The sequence below is a fragment of the Micropterus salmoides genome, unplaced genomic scaffold (genome assembly GCF_014851395.1).
Source record: "Micropterus salmoides isolate LMB-PRFRI ecotype aquatic unplaced genomic scaffold, ASM1485139v1 Ms_hic_scaffold_5, whole genome shotgun sequence".
In the NCBI taxonomy this organism is placed as follows: domain Eukaryota; kingdom Metazoa; phylum Chordata; class Actinopteri; order Centrarchiformes; family Centrarchidae; genus Micropterus; species Micropterus salmoides.
The window spans coordinates 20,350,613-20,365,733 of NW_024044237.1; the positions used below are offsets into that span (position 1 = coordinate 20,350,613).

General features: G+C 38.9%; 1 protein-coding gene across 3 annotated transcripts in view; it reads right to left on the minus strand.

The window, feature by feature from the left end:
• The window catches only part of pcdh11 (protocadherin 11), a 135,941-nt gene that overhangs the window by 104,168 nt on the left and 16,652 nt on the right, over positions 1-15,121 (minus strand). Inside the window, exon 4 of one of the 3 annotated variants that reach the window (XM_038699989.1) lies at positions 10,215-12,283. The exons of the other annotated variants lie outside the window; for them this stretch is intronic. Within the exon in view, the coding sequence (XP_038555917.1) occupies positions 12,200-12,283 (84 nt within the window). The 3' untranslated portion in view covers positions 10,215-12,199. Of the gene's footprint in view, positions 1-10,214; positions 12,284-15,121 lie in introns of those variants that run through there. 3 annotated transcript variants of the gene reach the window in all.

Sequence of the window (15,121 nt, forward strand, 5' to 3'; positions counted from 1 at the left end):
TCAAAGAACACAATGAAATATAACTAAACAGGGCTGATGAGGAGCTGTGATAGTGACTATGTATCCAGAGAACGAGAGATAGAGAGACAGAGAGGGAGGGAATAGGATCTGCTTCTTGCTCCCACTATTCCCCTCAAGGCAACGTCAGGATAAATCTTCTAAGGGATTATCCCAGCTACACAATGTTTTCTGTTCTGCCCATTGTATGCCTCTTTAAGCACAATTGATAAATTAGTTATTTATATTGTGGATGGATGAAAGTCAAACACTGGATTTTTTTTTGATTTGTCTGGTTTGAGAGGCATTATGAACAATGAGCTGTGTGTGTTCTTCCAATGCCAGATTCCACTGAGTGAATCTGTGTAAGATTACAAATTGGAATTGGGAAATTTTAGCATGCCAGAAGGTTGGCTTTTTTATTACTTAATTGTACCTTGCAGATATAGTTTTCCAAGTACAGAAACTTCAGCTGGGTTTCCAAGCTAGAGAAAAGGCACTGAGCCAGTAGGAGTTAGACAATACTATACAGTTGAGATGCTCTGCTACCCTAATTTTAGTTCGCCTGCCAGCTCAATAGGGGCCCAAATCAGTCTTAAATGAGTTACACATGGGATCAGATATCTCTGTGGGAACCCTTCTGCTTTTAATTTAAGGTAAACTAATAGCTTCATGTATTTGTAATTAGAAAAAAATAATATCCTGCTTTAAAACTGTATCATGCTCTCCACTTTCTACTGGCTGCTCACTCTTCAATAGTTCATGAATTTTAATTCATTTTGGTGGTTAGGCCAATCCCCCAGTTGTATGAAGCAACAGAGAGTTTTAGTCAAATTGAATTACCCTCTCTGTGTTTCACTGGTCTCACCCCCCACCGTCCTCATTTCCCTCATTCTCCTCCTCCTTCATTTTCTCTTTCCTTTCATTTTACCCTTCCTCTGCTTACGTATTTTATCCATCCCTTGCAACTTCCTTATTTTCTTCATAGACTGCCTCTAGACAGCAGTAAGTTGTATGACTGTGTTTTAACTCTGGCTGCCCCTAGCACATGTAAATGACTTTGGTACTTGATGTTTGAAGAGAAAAGATGAAGAAAAAAATCCCTAAGTGCAAAATCAAACAGATAAGAGGCAGGAATTTTCACTTTGCTGGGGAATGTGTGTCTTGACATGCACTGCCTTTTATGTTTTCCTTTTAAAGTAGTCAAGGACAGTTAGTTTTGGAGGCATTCTAATCCCAGATGTTAAGGATACATATATGGGTTTCCATTTCTGACAGTCTTTTTTGGGAAGAACAGACATTGCTATAACTTTCACACTAAACCAACCTGATGTATACAGGTTTGCTTGTGTTATCACTCAGTCCCATATGTGTGGCCCTATACTCTGGAAATATTCTACAGAGTGATCACAGAGTATATACATTAACAACTTGCCACAGTTATATAATAAAAACCTGCTACAGAGGAAATATCTCACATGCCAGGAAGTTGGTTGCTCAGTACATTTGAGGCTATACTGCCATTTGACCCACATTACACCAAGTCATTGAAATGACCTCTGAGGTGTTATCTCCAAATGGCAAACATGGCAGCATTAGTGTCCCATCCTCCGTGCCAAGGATGCCAGAAAATGTCTGACTTTGCAAAGATCCAGTCTCGCTGCATCTGCAAATTCACATTTTAAAGGTCAGATGTTGTATTGAGAATATGGGAGATAATGGTATTACAATAAATTATGGGAATATATCTCTTACACAGTTCTAGCCAAATAAATTGATGGTTGAACAGACCTCAGTGATAAAAGTAGGGACAACCTAGAATGTCTGGGGTAAATGGAACAGACAGCAGCAACCTTGGTGAGATTTAGAAAGAGCATCCCGAACAAAAGGGATAAGACTTGATAGAAGTTAAGGCTAAAGGTACAGTGAGAATAAGATTATCATTCAGACTCTAAAATCTAGAAGGTTGAGAGGTTACATCCCGTCTTGTAATCTGTTCTTAACTTTTGGTGTGGAGCACTTTGTCCTTCACTGACCTAGATCATCAGCAGTAAACCCATTAGAAAGAGAACACCAGATGACAAATACAGAGGATCATGCTGAGTATTCACCTGCCACATTTGTCTGAGTGACAAAGCATTTCCTGCTGGCAAGGAGGGTCCTCTTACAGGATTACCATGCATGTGGCCAATGGATACGTACGGTATATAACTCAAAATCAACTATCTTAATCTCATTGACAATGTCCATCATCTATTATGGTGGAACGAATGACCATGCATGGACACATCCATCCAGTGAATCCTGTAAAAGCTTAATTGATGTTGTCTTGAGGGAAACACCAGCCTCCATTTCCTCCCAGCGTGTGTCTAAGCTCTGAGACAAGCATTTGTACATTGACAAGTGGATAAAACTCCATAACTTAACCAGAGAGACTGGACACCCCCAGCAATCTCTTTGTTGTGTCTAAAAATAGTGGGTCCCAACGGTCTCTCTTGGAAAAAGCAGAGGCACACTTCATTATTTCATTATATCCCCCCACTCTGATTTACATGCACACCAGAGGAAGAGTAATTTTTATCTGAGCATCATGGCTGTAGTGAGGAGCTGTATGCTGATCCCCAGCAGAATAGTAAGACACAAAAACAAGCCAGAGATCCACTCATTGCATCCCACTCCTCAAGAGGCAGACATGATCTCATGTTATCCACGTTTCCCCCAAAGCACTGAGGCATGCATGCATCATGTCAATGAGACCTGGACTAGGAAACTCAGCCTTTTCAGTCACATTGTTAAATAATTTATCAGGGATCCAAATGGAGTTTAACTTTAGACAAATGCAGGATTCAGAGTTGCATCATCTTTTCTGATGTAGTCCACTTCATTCACATGATTTTTCCCTATATGCGATGCATACTTAAGTGGATATATTTACATATTGCCTAAATAACTAAGGATAATTCTTTATTCATCTTATCGCATTGACTCACAGACATTGCATTGCTGATAGCTGCCATTGAACTGTTTGTGACCTCAGTGACTTTCCCTTTGTGCAGTCAGCACCCATAGAGAGTACATAGCAATATTGGACACATGGGTTGCAGCATGCTGTGCAGCATTCATCGATTACACTGTATATGATATTGTTTGTCCAGTCTAAAACAAATGAGGCCTTGTGGCTCATATTATATCATATGTGCAAGAAATGGTTGCATCCAGGAAATAATAATGTGAAGGGAAAAAAACACACTGGATATTTGTGGAGCTGAACTTACCAGAGAGTTACCAGAAATCTAAAGACCTTAGGTCATGTAAGGAGGGAGGAACATGTTTTCTTGCACCTCCCAGGACAATGGGGTACTAAAAAATTAGGTCCTGTTCTCATAGGTGCATTTAATAATCCTCACTCTTCCCAAACATGTTTTCAATGGCCAATGTTTGCATTGAGGAGGAATTCCACAAAAGACTCCCTAAGGATTTGCAGACATTGGCCGATGTGAGTGACTAGGGGGGTCAAACAAATGTGGTGTGTCTGGGTGACCTTAATCACTTCCAGGTTCATCCAGGCTCGGATTTCACTTGTGTGCCTTATTTCAGGTCACTGCCTCAAAGTCAAAGTAGGGCACAGTCATTATGTGAGGGAGCATAACACAATCATCCACACAATACAATAAGGTCGGCACAATTCACTGAAGTGTTGTCCATTACCTCTGGGCTTGAACACATGCGCTCCACCACAAGTCTATATATGTGGAGCACAAGTAACATATGTAGCAAATTTGTCTATAATGCATGTGGAATTCTCCTGGACGCTTGGCTCTTTCTGTTTGTTGAAAACAGAAAATGTAACCCCAATCACAACAACTGTTGTCCAACAAATTTGGAGAGAACATACAGAGATTCCAGAGTATATTCCATATGTATGGGCGTCTTTAATGACATTATCACATTATTTAGTGGAGAGGAAGACTTTAAACCACAATGATTGTGAAAGAGGGTCGGATTCTTGTCTCATTGGTTTTGCTTGTAAAATATTGTAGAGGAAATGCAGCACCCTATCGGGAGAAGCTACAGACGAAGTCAGTTCTTTTTAAAAAAAGTTACTATTATAACCAAGATATAGCTGCAAAGGGGTATTACAAAAGGGCTGTCTCAAGGGGTGTATGAAAAGCACCACTTTCGCTTAAAATTTATGGCGCAGCATGACATGAAGCCATATCACGTCATAATGACTGTATAGCCAGTCAAGCAACAAAGACCTCTGCAACAAAAAACTGTCAAAATGACACGTAATAATCTGTCTGACTGATCTCGGGAATGAGTTGCTGCTCTTTTTGAAGACTGCATGCACATAAATTCTTTATGACCATCAGTGAATATCACACGTATTATTTAAGAAGACTGTTCAAAATATCCCTGATTCTATTATCGTTTCATGTTTCAGGCTCCAGCTATCCTTTCACTTTATTGTGGAATATGATCCCAGGCACTGTAACTATATTAACTACTACTATATATTAAAAGCAACATGTTATGCCGGTTAAGGTATTAAAGAAAACGGGGCTGCTTCTGATGGAGAAAAGTGATTAGGTCAAAACCTCGTTAAAGGCTTAGAGATGTTTGCTTTTGTTTGCTGTGCAAGTTAATGCTGTGGTTTCGACTCTGAGAGCCAACAGTGTGTTAATATTGGTACAGGTAAAGATCCAAGCCATTAGAATGAACTGTACAATGTGTGTTACCACCAACCGGCATTAGCTTTTTGTGGTTCAACATCTGTTATTCTTTGCTAATGGCTCTAGGCATACCTCCTTGCCGATATGCAACCAGTTTTTATACACTTCTCAAGCTCCTGACATGCAGTGTATTTCTATTGTAATGAAGCACTTACATAGCACTACTAAAAGTGCTATGTAAAAAAAAAATAATTACTGCATTAATCATAACAAGTATGACAAAGATATCAAGCTGTGGATGTAGTTCCAATTATAACGTATAATGTTCGTGGGTCCCAAACAAACTGCTTCACATGTAATCAGATGTTCACATATCCCTCAATTGCTTGTTTCAAAGTTGTTGTTTTTTACTTTGAATCCTTTTGCATGTCACTGGATAAGTGAGAGCACAGAAAGAAAATCAGCATGTTATTGTGTATGTGTGGATTATCTTGGTACTGAGTAGATGTTTGAGCGGGATGCATTTGGGGCCCCTGCTTGTGATTTGTGTTTCTGCCCCAGATTGAGCCTGACAGCCATGTACAATATCCTGTGATAAAACACAACTGCACAGACAAAAAAAGAAGGAAAAGCATAAAAATGCTTTGGTTAAACAGTCCTTCCGTACGTGCAAAGCTTCCCACAGTCATCCTACTTATGTTATGTGAGGCTCTAATTATTTAATGGGTTGATCTCATTAGACAAATGCTTTTGTTGCAGGTGTCCAGTTCAAGATGAGAAGCTTGCCAGAGGCATAAGGTTAGTGAGGTGGGCTTAGGAAACCAATATAAATGACTTAATGGCTTATATGCAGTCATGCTTACACACTGCATGCGATCAGAGGTATTGAATTGCCCAAGTTACTGAAAGACATCATGGGACAGTGAAATGATCCACAGCCACTCTGTCAAAAAAGAGTTGTCACATTTGTTGTGATTTTAAACACGGCCAATGTCATGTGCAACTGAAATAAGACTGAATAAGTCTTACTTACTTTCTTTCTTTTTTACCTTACAAAATAGAAGAGAAAGGGCTTGCCTCTACTCTGTCTGTTTTCACAAGAGGTCAGCACACTCACAGTTCAGCCCTGAAGTGTTACATTTACCCTGGAGTAGATTTCCGGGGTTCATAGTGTGTGTGTCATCCCATTGAGGAAAAGGCAGCTTCAAACACAAGTACTTATGGAGATATCACCCATGGGATGTCTTCTCAAGGCTGGATATGGTATGTCTTCTGCGCCAGAACAGGGGGTGTTTGAAATGCAGTGATTAGTGCAGTGTCCAGTTAATTTTAACAGGGTTTCCAATGGGACTAATCAGGAATTAAGAGTCGGCATCTACTTTAAATCGCCTTCTTTACGCATTCATGGGGGGATACTGTCAGGATGGAAAAAGGCAATTGTCTGTGGTTTCCCGATTATCCCCTGCAAAAGCTTATAATCTGGCTGAAAGTACTTAAAGAGTCAAGCAGCAAAATAAACAACATTGATTATCATCCCACTGTTCTTTTTCCCCCCACAGTGGACCATGCAGAGAGCAAGGGGGTTGGAGACTAAGGTTGCGCCTTCCCCAGTCAGCACCATCTGCTTGGGCAAATGTTAAGGCAGGCTAAATACCCCCTGAGTCCTCTGTTCAAACCAGATTATCAGCTATTCTAAGGAGGCGGACGAGCATCTTATCATCTCCCAATCTCTTTTACAAAAGCAAATCAAGAATTCTGTAGAGGATTACCAGGATTAAGGAGGACACAGACATGACCCTCCTTGGACAATGTCTTAAATTGCTGCCTTTTAGTCTGACTACCTTCAGCTTGCAAACAACTGCTGCATCCTGTCATGTCCTTAACACTGTTTAATTATCTTGATGTAAAATATCACTTTCAGGAATGGATGCTTTTGTGATTATATGGTATGTGGTTACCATATTTCCACATAATATATCTAGTATAGTACAACAGTGTTTAAATGCATTCAGGTTTTGACTGTTGGAAACTGAAGTCATCGTTATTGTCTTAGAGATCAATGATACCTCAGAAAGGAGCCTCTGCTTTACACTACATTGACAGCACCACATAGTGTTGAACAATGACCCACAGTGGGACGTGGCTAGGTTTGAAAACTGCATTTATTAGCCCCAACATCATGATAGATTGCTGGACAGGTTTTCCAATGTATGCTTCAATGAGGGACAAATTTCTATGCAAACAACCTCTATGTGGCTGTAGCTTAGTTGCAGATGTCCACAGAATGCAAATGTACCACCAGTCACCTAGCAGCTATAATGATAAATACATTTTGCCTCCTCTTTACTGCATTTGTTTTGGATTTGTGTTAAATATACATGGGGAAAACTAAGTAGAAACCATGTGATTACTTTAAAGAGGGGTGGGATGAAGGAATGGGCAGAGTGGGTGCCAAAGCACCAGCAACTACATCTCCAAAACATTTCGCGTGGCTGTCAATAGTGAGGGCATCCTACAAGAGCAATCACAGTGGATTTCTACCTGGAATATTTTAGGGTAGACAGGGACACACTAACTGCCTTGCAGGCACAACAGCAAACCATATGCTCCTTGCACACTATCAGCAACTACTGTTTTAGATCACACTTTTAACAAGGAACAAACAATTGTACAAGCAATCGATGTTCCTCAGATCCCCGCTCCACAGTCACACCTCGTTTAATCAACAGAATTGTTTTCAATGAAAACAATCTCCGGGCTGTAGAGCTACTCAGTGTCTCAGAAAGAACCACTCGGCGAGCTTCCACACTGATTTGATTGTTGCACACACAAAGGTAGCTAGACCACCGCAGCTATAGGGGATGATTGAATTATTCAGTTTGGCAGAGATTTGGCAGCAATTGTGTGGAGTGTTGCCTTGAGTGGAGTGCAGCAGAAAGACAGCATCTTCTTGTTTCCTGCTCCACTGCACAACACATGCATAAATAGCCCTGCTTAGACAGTCAGCATTGCTTCAGGACAACTTCACATCATACCCTGAACATTCTTGCTGCTAGGCTAATTGACCTACTCCTCCTCATAGACAACCCTAACATTAAATGATAAATTTAAAACATTTATAGTATCCATACTTGAACATTTACATCGGAGGCATTGTTTTTAGTAGTATTCAACCCCCAGAATACAGTTTCATGTTTAAGGCACCTTTATGTATCTGATTTCACCACTAAAAACATCCAGATGTAAAGAGGGAGAAACAAATCAATACAGACTTTCAATCACTGCTTTTTATGCAAGTTTAGAGAAATGTCTTAAGATACCCAGTGGGGCTCAGATTACTCAATGCACATTGCTTTTAAAAAGTTAGCTCAGACAGCAACTGCAGCGATCTTTTACTTTAAACAATCTGTAATCTTGAATTGTCATTCTATACTGTTTGCAGCGGACTGTGATGTCAGAAGAGAATGTGAGTGACTTGCAAAATCAATGTAATGTGAAGAAAAAATGGGTTTCGCCATCTCGATAGCTCCTTTGCAATGTTATCCACATGAATATATGTTGTAGTTTTATGTTACATTTATCAGAGGGAAAGAATTGATAACTGGGATGCAGTACTGATCTCACTGATTGCATTCTCAAGGTTGTGGAAAGTCACGGAGCCAGCTGTGTGCACTCTTTTTCAGAATCACAAACTTTATATTTGGTTTCTGATTCATCTTAGAGCTTATTATTAATAACTGATAATAAACACGTATGCATGATGACTACGGTGCATCTAAAGGTTTTTTATTGTGGGAAATGGCTGAAGAAGCCTAATAGCCATACTATGAATGGTGAAATAAAGACGTCCAAAAAAAAAATAAAATGAATACTATTATTAAAGACCATATGGATAACCTCACCATCACAGCACAACAGATTGCTGAGTGGGTGTATATGTAAGCTCCTGTGTGTGGGTCTGTATATGTTGCTTCATCTGCAGACATATCATTGCATTAAATGTAATCACATGTACTACAGATAACAAGCTTCCTGGCCTGTCAGATGAAATTGAATACTGTGTCCTCATAAATCACAAATCAATATGTCAGTAAAGAAACTCTGGAAACACTTCCCTCAGTGACAACTGTAATACAACCATGGGACAACCTTTAAAATACATTTTATAGATGATAAAAATCACTGGGAATGCACTTAATGTGAGCTGACCGAAACCACAAGCGCATGCTGAGCCCCGTAACAACTGCACATTTCTATGGGAGTGGAGGAGTGACAACAAAATGGTCCAGAGACATACCAGAGACATTTTCTGTTAGAAACCAGATCAGCAACTACTGCTTACAATATTTTCTTCTCCTTTTCTCTATCCTTTCTTTCTCACCTTTGACTTTGCACTCCAATACAGAAGAAAAATCTATTGCCTACTCTGTCTTCATGCACAAACGTTAAGACTCATTAATGCTGTGGCTTAGTATGAGTTTTTTATTTGTATTTATGGCTAATTTGAAAACATTTCATTACCTAATTATGCATAACACAAAAAAATCTAATCATAATTTATCTAGCTCAAAGAGATACAACTACCCTATGATCTACCCAAGCTCTGTGTTTTCTTTAAGTAAGAATGAGGCATTTAGCAGGTTTAAATTCATCTATTAATAGAAAGATGACATTTATGCACTCTCTATATGAGAATGTTCTACTTGAGTGTGCACCGTTTCCTCAAATCGCCAAGGACACTTTCCCCGAGGGAACTGATTAGCTCTTTCTCAGTTTTAAAATATGAAGTAACTTTGATAAGCAATTAAACATTTTCTGTTGTCTCTACTCTGGCTTTGTTTTATGCCTTTCAAGTCTGTATTTTTGGATCGAATTCGCATAAACACTGCATAACACAATGTTACAGCGATGGTTATTGTACCCTCTAGCATCAATCTTCCTCTTAGATGTGTTAAACCCTGTGTTTGTGCACTACTGTACATCATAATAGCAGGGTTATCATTATCAAATGATCATTATCGGCTCTCATGGAGGTAAAAAAAAAAATTGTTATTCCAAAAAAAGCTTCTGCTCTGCTGTTTTCTGTCTGTGCACTTCAAAGGAAATGCTCCCACTAGATTTCCATAACTTTTTATCTGTAATCTGTTCCTAATGAGCAATGTATATCCAAACCATTTCTTCCTTTCTTTCTTGTTAAGTGCTATATTGCTGCAAAATGTAGAAGAAAATGAGGTATAGGCAGTTTTTCTATAGCTAAAATGAGCCAATTAATGATGTCCAAACCAACACAACCACACATACCTCTATAGGCCACAGCCTGTTTGACATATACTATATCCTGCGGGCTAACTGTATGAGAGAAAAACAAATTATTATTCTCCAACATGTGTTTTGCCTCATTTTAGTCTTACTGTTCTCATGAAGCAGATACAGGACGGTGTGCATAAAACTCAACTGACTGAGTGATGTAGACTAATATTGAATGCTCAAAACAATGAATAAGAAGAGTCATCAAAATATGCAATACAATGCAAAAGACTTTAATAAATTTCAGAAGCGCACACATACATAAACAAAACATTTACAGTTTTCTCCACACTGGCAAATCAAAGTCAATTACAAAGATCATGTAAGGTGCATATTGTACTTCACATTGAATAAAAGTGAGGTTGTCTGTCTCCCTTACAAGGACAAACGCTCTCCCCATGTAAGGGTATTTTTTTTTCTTTCCCCCAAAAATCAGGCAAATCTAATCATTACACAGTGCTAGGATGCTATGTATATTTCATACTGTGGCTCCTACGCAGTAGTGAATACATTTGATACCATAATTACATGAATATACCTCATTCAGTAATAACAACCTGTCTCTCAAAGAGGTAACACATAAAATTAACAGCTTTAAAATAGACATAGTCTGTAGAACCATGACATACAGTATTAAGACTGGAACGAAATCAAAAAGGCTTCTGATCTGTGCAGTAATTTAATTTAACTATATATAGTCTCTCACAAGAGGGTAAACAGCCTGTGGTCCAGTCCATCTGTACATTTCCAATTGAATGCACAGGCTATGTCTATTTTAATGACTTTAATTCTATGATCATATGTATGTACTGTAGGGGCCTTTTAGGCCTTACCTATCAAAGCAACCTTCAGCTTACCAATTAACAGAACTATTAAACAACGATGCTGCTAACCCATCAAGCCATTTACTAGTGTATACTGTAGAAATTATTCTATTCATATTGTACCATGATGATTCTATAGGTGTAGAAACAGTAGAAGCAAAATGATACTCTGAACAAAGAAGCCAAAGAAGTAGTAAGTGCACCATAGTGGATTTTCTGTCAAATGTTAACTTATTGCTGTTTTTCAACTGAAGCCTGGATTACCTTTTCATTTTGGTGTTCAATGTTTCTTTTGAAATTTCTTTTGTCAGTGTAAATAAGTGCACAAAGTCAATTCATTTTACCAACTCATATTAAAGACTGTCTGAGGATTACTATTCTTTTTTTACCATCTGGAGTCATTTTAATGTGGATTTCAAAGGTTAAATCACTTCCGAATAGAAAGTGACATACAAAAGGTTAGGCTTAGTGCTCTTCAAATCTGCCCCACATAAACAGCTTTTGATTATAACCCCAGCAGTTAGTCCCTTGTGATTGTAGCTTAGCTCAAAGTATTAAACTTGTCCTACCATTCCTCCCAGTGTAATAACAGCATGGCGATCAGTAGCACAGTTGTAAAGGACTACAAATGCGGTCGTATTGTGGGTCCATGCATATTTCTGAAACATTAGCCACACTCTTCACTAACAATGCTATCAGTCGGTTCAAAAGTTGGACAGAAGAGGCGAAAGTTGGCAGAAAAGGTACACTGTAATGTGGGCTCAATACTAATGTAAGCCTACGGGTTGTAAACCTTGCAGCATAAACACATTAGAAGTCATTAGTTCCATGAGCAAGCCCAGATAGAGCAACGTCAAATAATACAAAAATCAGAAAGTAAGAAAATAAAATGGCCACCAGGCAGCTTTGAAAACAAGGCCAAGAAATGGAATCAATAAATATAAACACCATCAACTCTGTGATAGATATACATACATACATATAAACATACTTTACAGATCTACTGACTGTATTTAACACCTATTTTACAGATTGAGTGCTGGAGTGGGACATTTTTAAGGAGGGTTCTGGGCATACAGTATCATCCTCACTGACACAGGTAAGTAATAGCATTGGACTCAATAAAGCATTTCAAACTTCCAACAGATTCACAGGAGGAGCTTTGTCAAGATTCAGGCAGGCAACATGAAGTGTCTCTCTTTTTCTGAGATCCCCTCCCCTCCCCTCCCCCCCTTCCAAGTTCATCTTTTCTCTCGATTGTATGAAGAGGTGGGGTTTGAGGCTGTAGAGACAGTAAAGTACTTGTTTCACCTTTTCAGTTTTCGCCTTCCTTCTTTCCTCCCTCTGCCCCCTCTCTCTCTCTCTTTTCTCTCTTTTTCTCTCTTTAGGTAGTGCGAGCTAGAGATTGATTTTAATCCTGTGGGAGCGAGCTGTACCTGTGCCACAGAGTGTGCCATAGTGTGGTGGTTTCAGTGCCGTCTCCTGAAATATAGAGAGACAGACAGATATAGGGAGATTGTAGTTACAATATCATCGAGCTCTGAGCAGCCTAAGCTGTAGCCTTATCAGTGCGAGGCTACACTGAACACTGAATAAAAAATCTCTGAAGAGTGTAGAAGATAAAAAAAAGCATTCTTCAAGGCACGGCTGGCAATCAAGTCATTATCTTGTCAGGTTTCCTTGAAGAATGCTACAAGTGTCACAAGCTTGTGCATTTTTCCTGTACTTATCAGAGCATGCAATCTTATCCAATTATCACTCCCAATTTGTCTTTTTTGTCTCCCACCACACTAGTGCAGCACTCTTCATTTCCCCTCAAAAAGCCATTTGGATCAATTTAGGCCCACTCTTTCTTTCGGACCCTTGCCAGTGGGTCCTCTGATATGTACAGAATATGACAGTTTTCTGTTCCTAAGAAGGTTAGCAACACATTTGCCAATATTTGAATCAGGAAGAATCTGACCTGGTAGTGCTTATATTAGCAAGGCACAGTGATCATAGATGCAATGACTCAACAGAAAAAAACAAACAAAAAAACCCCCAGTGATAATAAAATAAAATAAAGCCATAATCAGTCGCTGGGATGTAAGGCTGGCATCAAATTTGATTAACAAGCCTAGTTAGCCTTTTAAAATCATGGCTTCCGCCCCTGGCTATGCACCCACTATGAGTCAGCACAAGCACTTTGTCATCAGACCATGGGTGGCTAGTGTGAAAGGCCCATGCCTTCACCCACACAAATAAATGACGATATGCAAAAACTTTGTTCACTGCTGACCTTGTTATCCAACGCATTTATAATATGATGTTTTTTTTTATAAAGTTAATAAATTGCATTATAAATAAGGTAAAACAACAATACTTATTGTCTAAGGGGTATTTAATCAAAGTGTAATGTATGCGTATGTGATACTACAAAACCACTAACAGCAGTTTCTGCTATTTTGAGTCATATGAGGTTAGTATCGTTAAGCGGTGACCCTGCGTGCTCCTTGGCCCCAGAATTATGGGCCAAACAAAAGAATGTATTAGCCTTTTTATTCATTGTGATGTCTGATATCACTCAAGCAGGGTGGTACTCATTTGATCTGCCTCCGCTAAAGCACATACTCTCACAAGAGCTCCTCATCACTGGAGGCAGATTGACCTCTAATATCATGGGGTAGGGGTTAAAAGAAAATGATGAGATGCATAAAAACTGAGAAGAGAAGGGGAGGGGGGGGGGGGGGGGGGTTGCATTTGCAAATACAGCTCACACTGTATAATGAAGCCATATGGTGGCACAAATCTGTAGTCTCTGAAGTATTTTTACAAGCTTTACTCTTTATCGGCTACATCTGTAAAGTCCCTGAAAACATTTTGGTGACCTTAAACCATAATCATCTCCTCCTGTGTGCCCTCCCCATTGTTATTCCATGGGTAGGCTTTTTATCTTTGCTTTATTTTCAGGCTGCTTTAGGTGTGTGGGAGGGTGTGGGGCAATGAAAGATCACTGTAAAGGCACTAAAGCACCATCTGTCACTTGATGAACAAAAAAGGAACACATGACAACCTGCCTGTGATCTTTGCTTTTGGACTTCTGGTATTAGCTTTAGGCTCAAGAGAAACTGAAAAGTTGGCAATGACAGACCAAATGCAGCTTTTGTTTTAACAGCCACACTTGAAATGATCTCTTCAAAATCTCGAGTGCTCAAATATTCTCTTTTTTAACCTCCTTAGATTAAAGCAAACCTCACACTATTTTAAAGAACTGCTGTTTTTAAGTGTTCTTCTTTAGACTTTGAAAATAGATTTTCTTTAAAGAAGCACAAAGATTAAATCAAGCAGAGATGAAATTATAATAGGGTTTCAACAAACAGGACAGCTGGTCATCTGTTGTCACTTGTCACTCCTGAGAATTTGACTCACAGGGGAAGTACGTGGCATCACTTATAATCTTAAAGGACGGCTGCCTTTTTTTCTTTCTTATCAGCCCATTCAAAACCTAATTACAGTGATTTTAATCATACTGTATTACGAGTGATTAACCCTTTAGTGCATTTAATTAACCTTTGCAGCCTCCGATTCTCATCAGGCAAAGCTTCATGCTATTTTAGTTTAAATAAGCACACTTAAAACTGATGGGAAATCCAATGTCTAAAGTAGGAAGCATCACATGTCAATTGCTCAAGGGGACAGAGAAATTGTGATGTATTATCAGGTTGAAATCACTGAAGATATGGTTGGTGACCAGAACCAAAAGAACATTCTTCTTGATAATATTCAAATTCTGGGATTATGTGACACCATATGACTATATCATACAGATCAAACCTGAATTCTCTTGGATAAATATATCTTCAAAATAATCTAATACAAAGAGTGCCTGATGATTTGGGAGGATGTTTACTAATCATATATTCATTGATTTTAATTTATTCAGACAAAAATACTCCACTCTGATCAGCAACATAGGTGAAAATCAATTTAAATCCTTGATGCATAAAATTCATGACTGATAATAATTCAGAATTGTAGAACACAGACTGAATATTTCTACATATTTCAGGGCAGTCACTACCATAAGATGGAAAAATCTTCATGACATCTTGTCAGTGTGTCGTATAAACACATTATGAATTAAATCTTTGGTACCAAGGGCATGTAGTAAGCTTATGTATAATGTACCATGGCAGAGCATAGCTTTTAACTAGGGTTTCAAATAAAGGTGGATGAAGGGAATGACTATCAACTCTGTGTGGGTGTCTTCATAAATTATCCTAAGCACAATACTTCACAGGATCAACACTCATTTACCAAAACTACGCCATGAGGGATTTT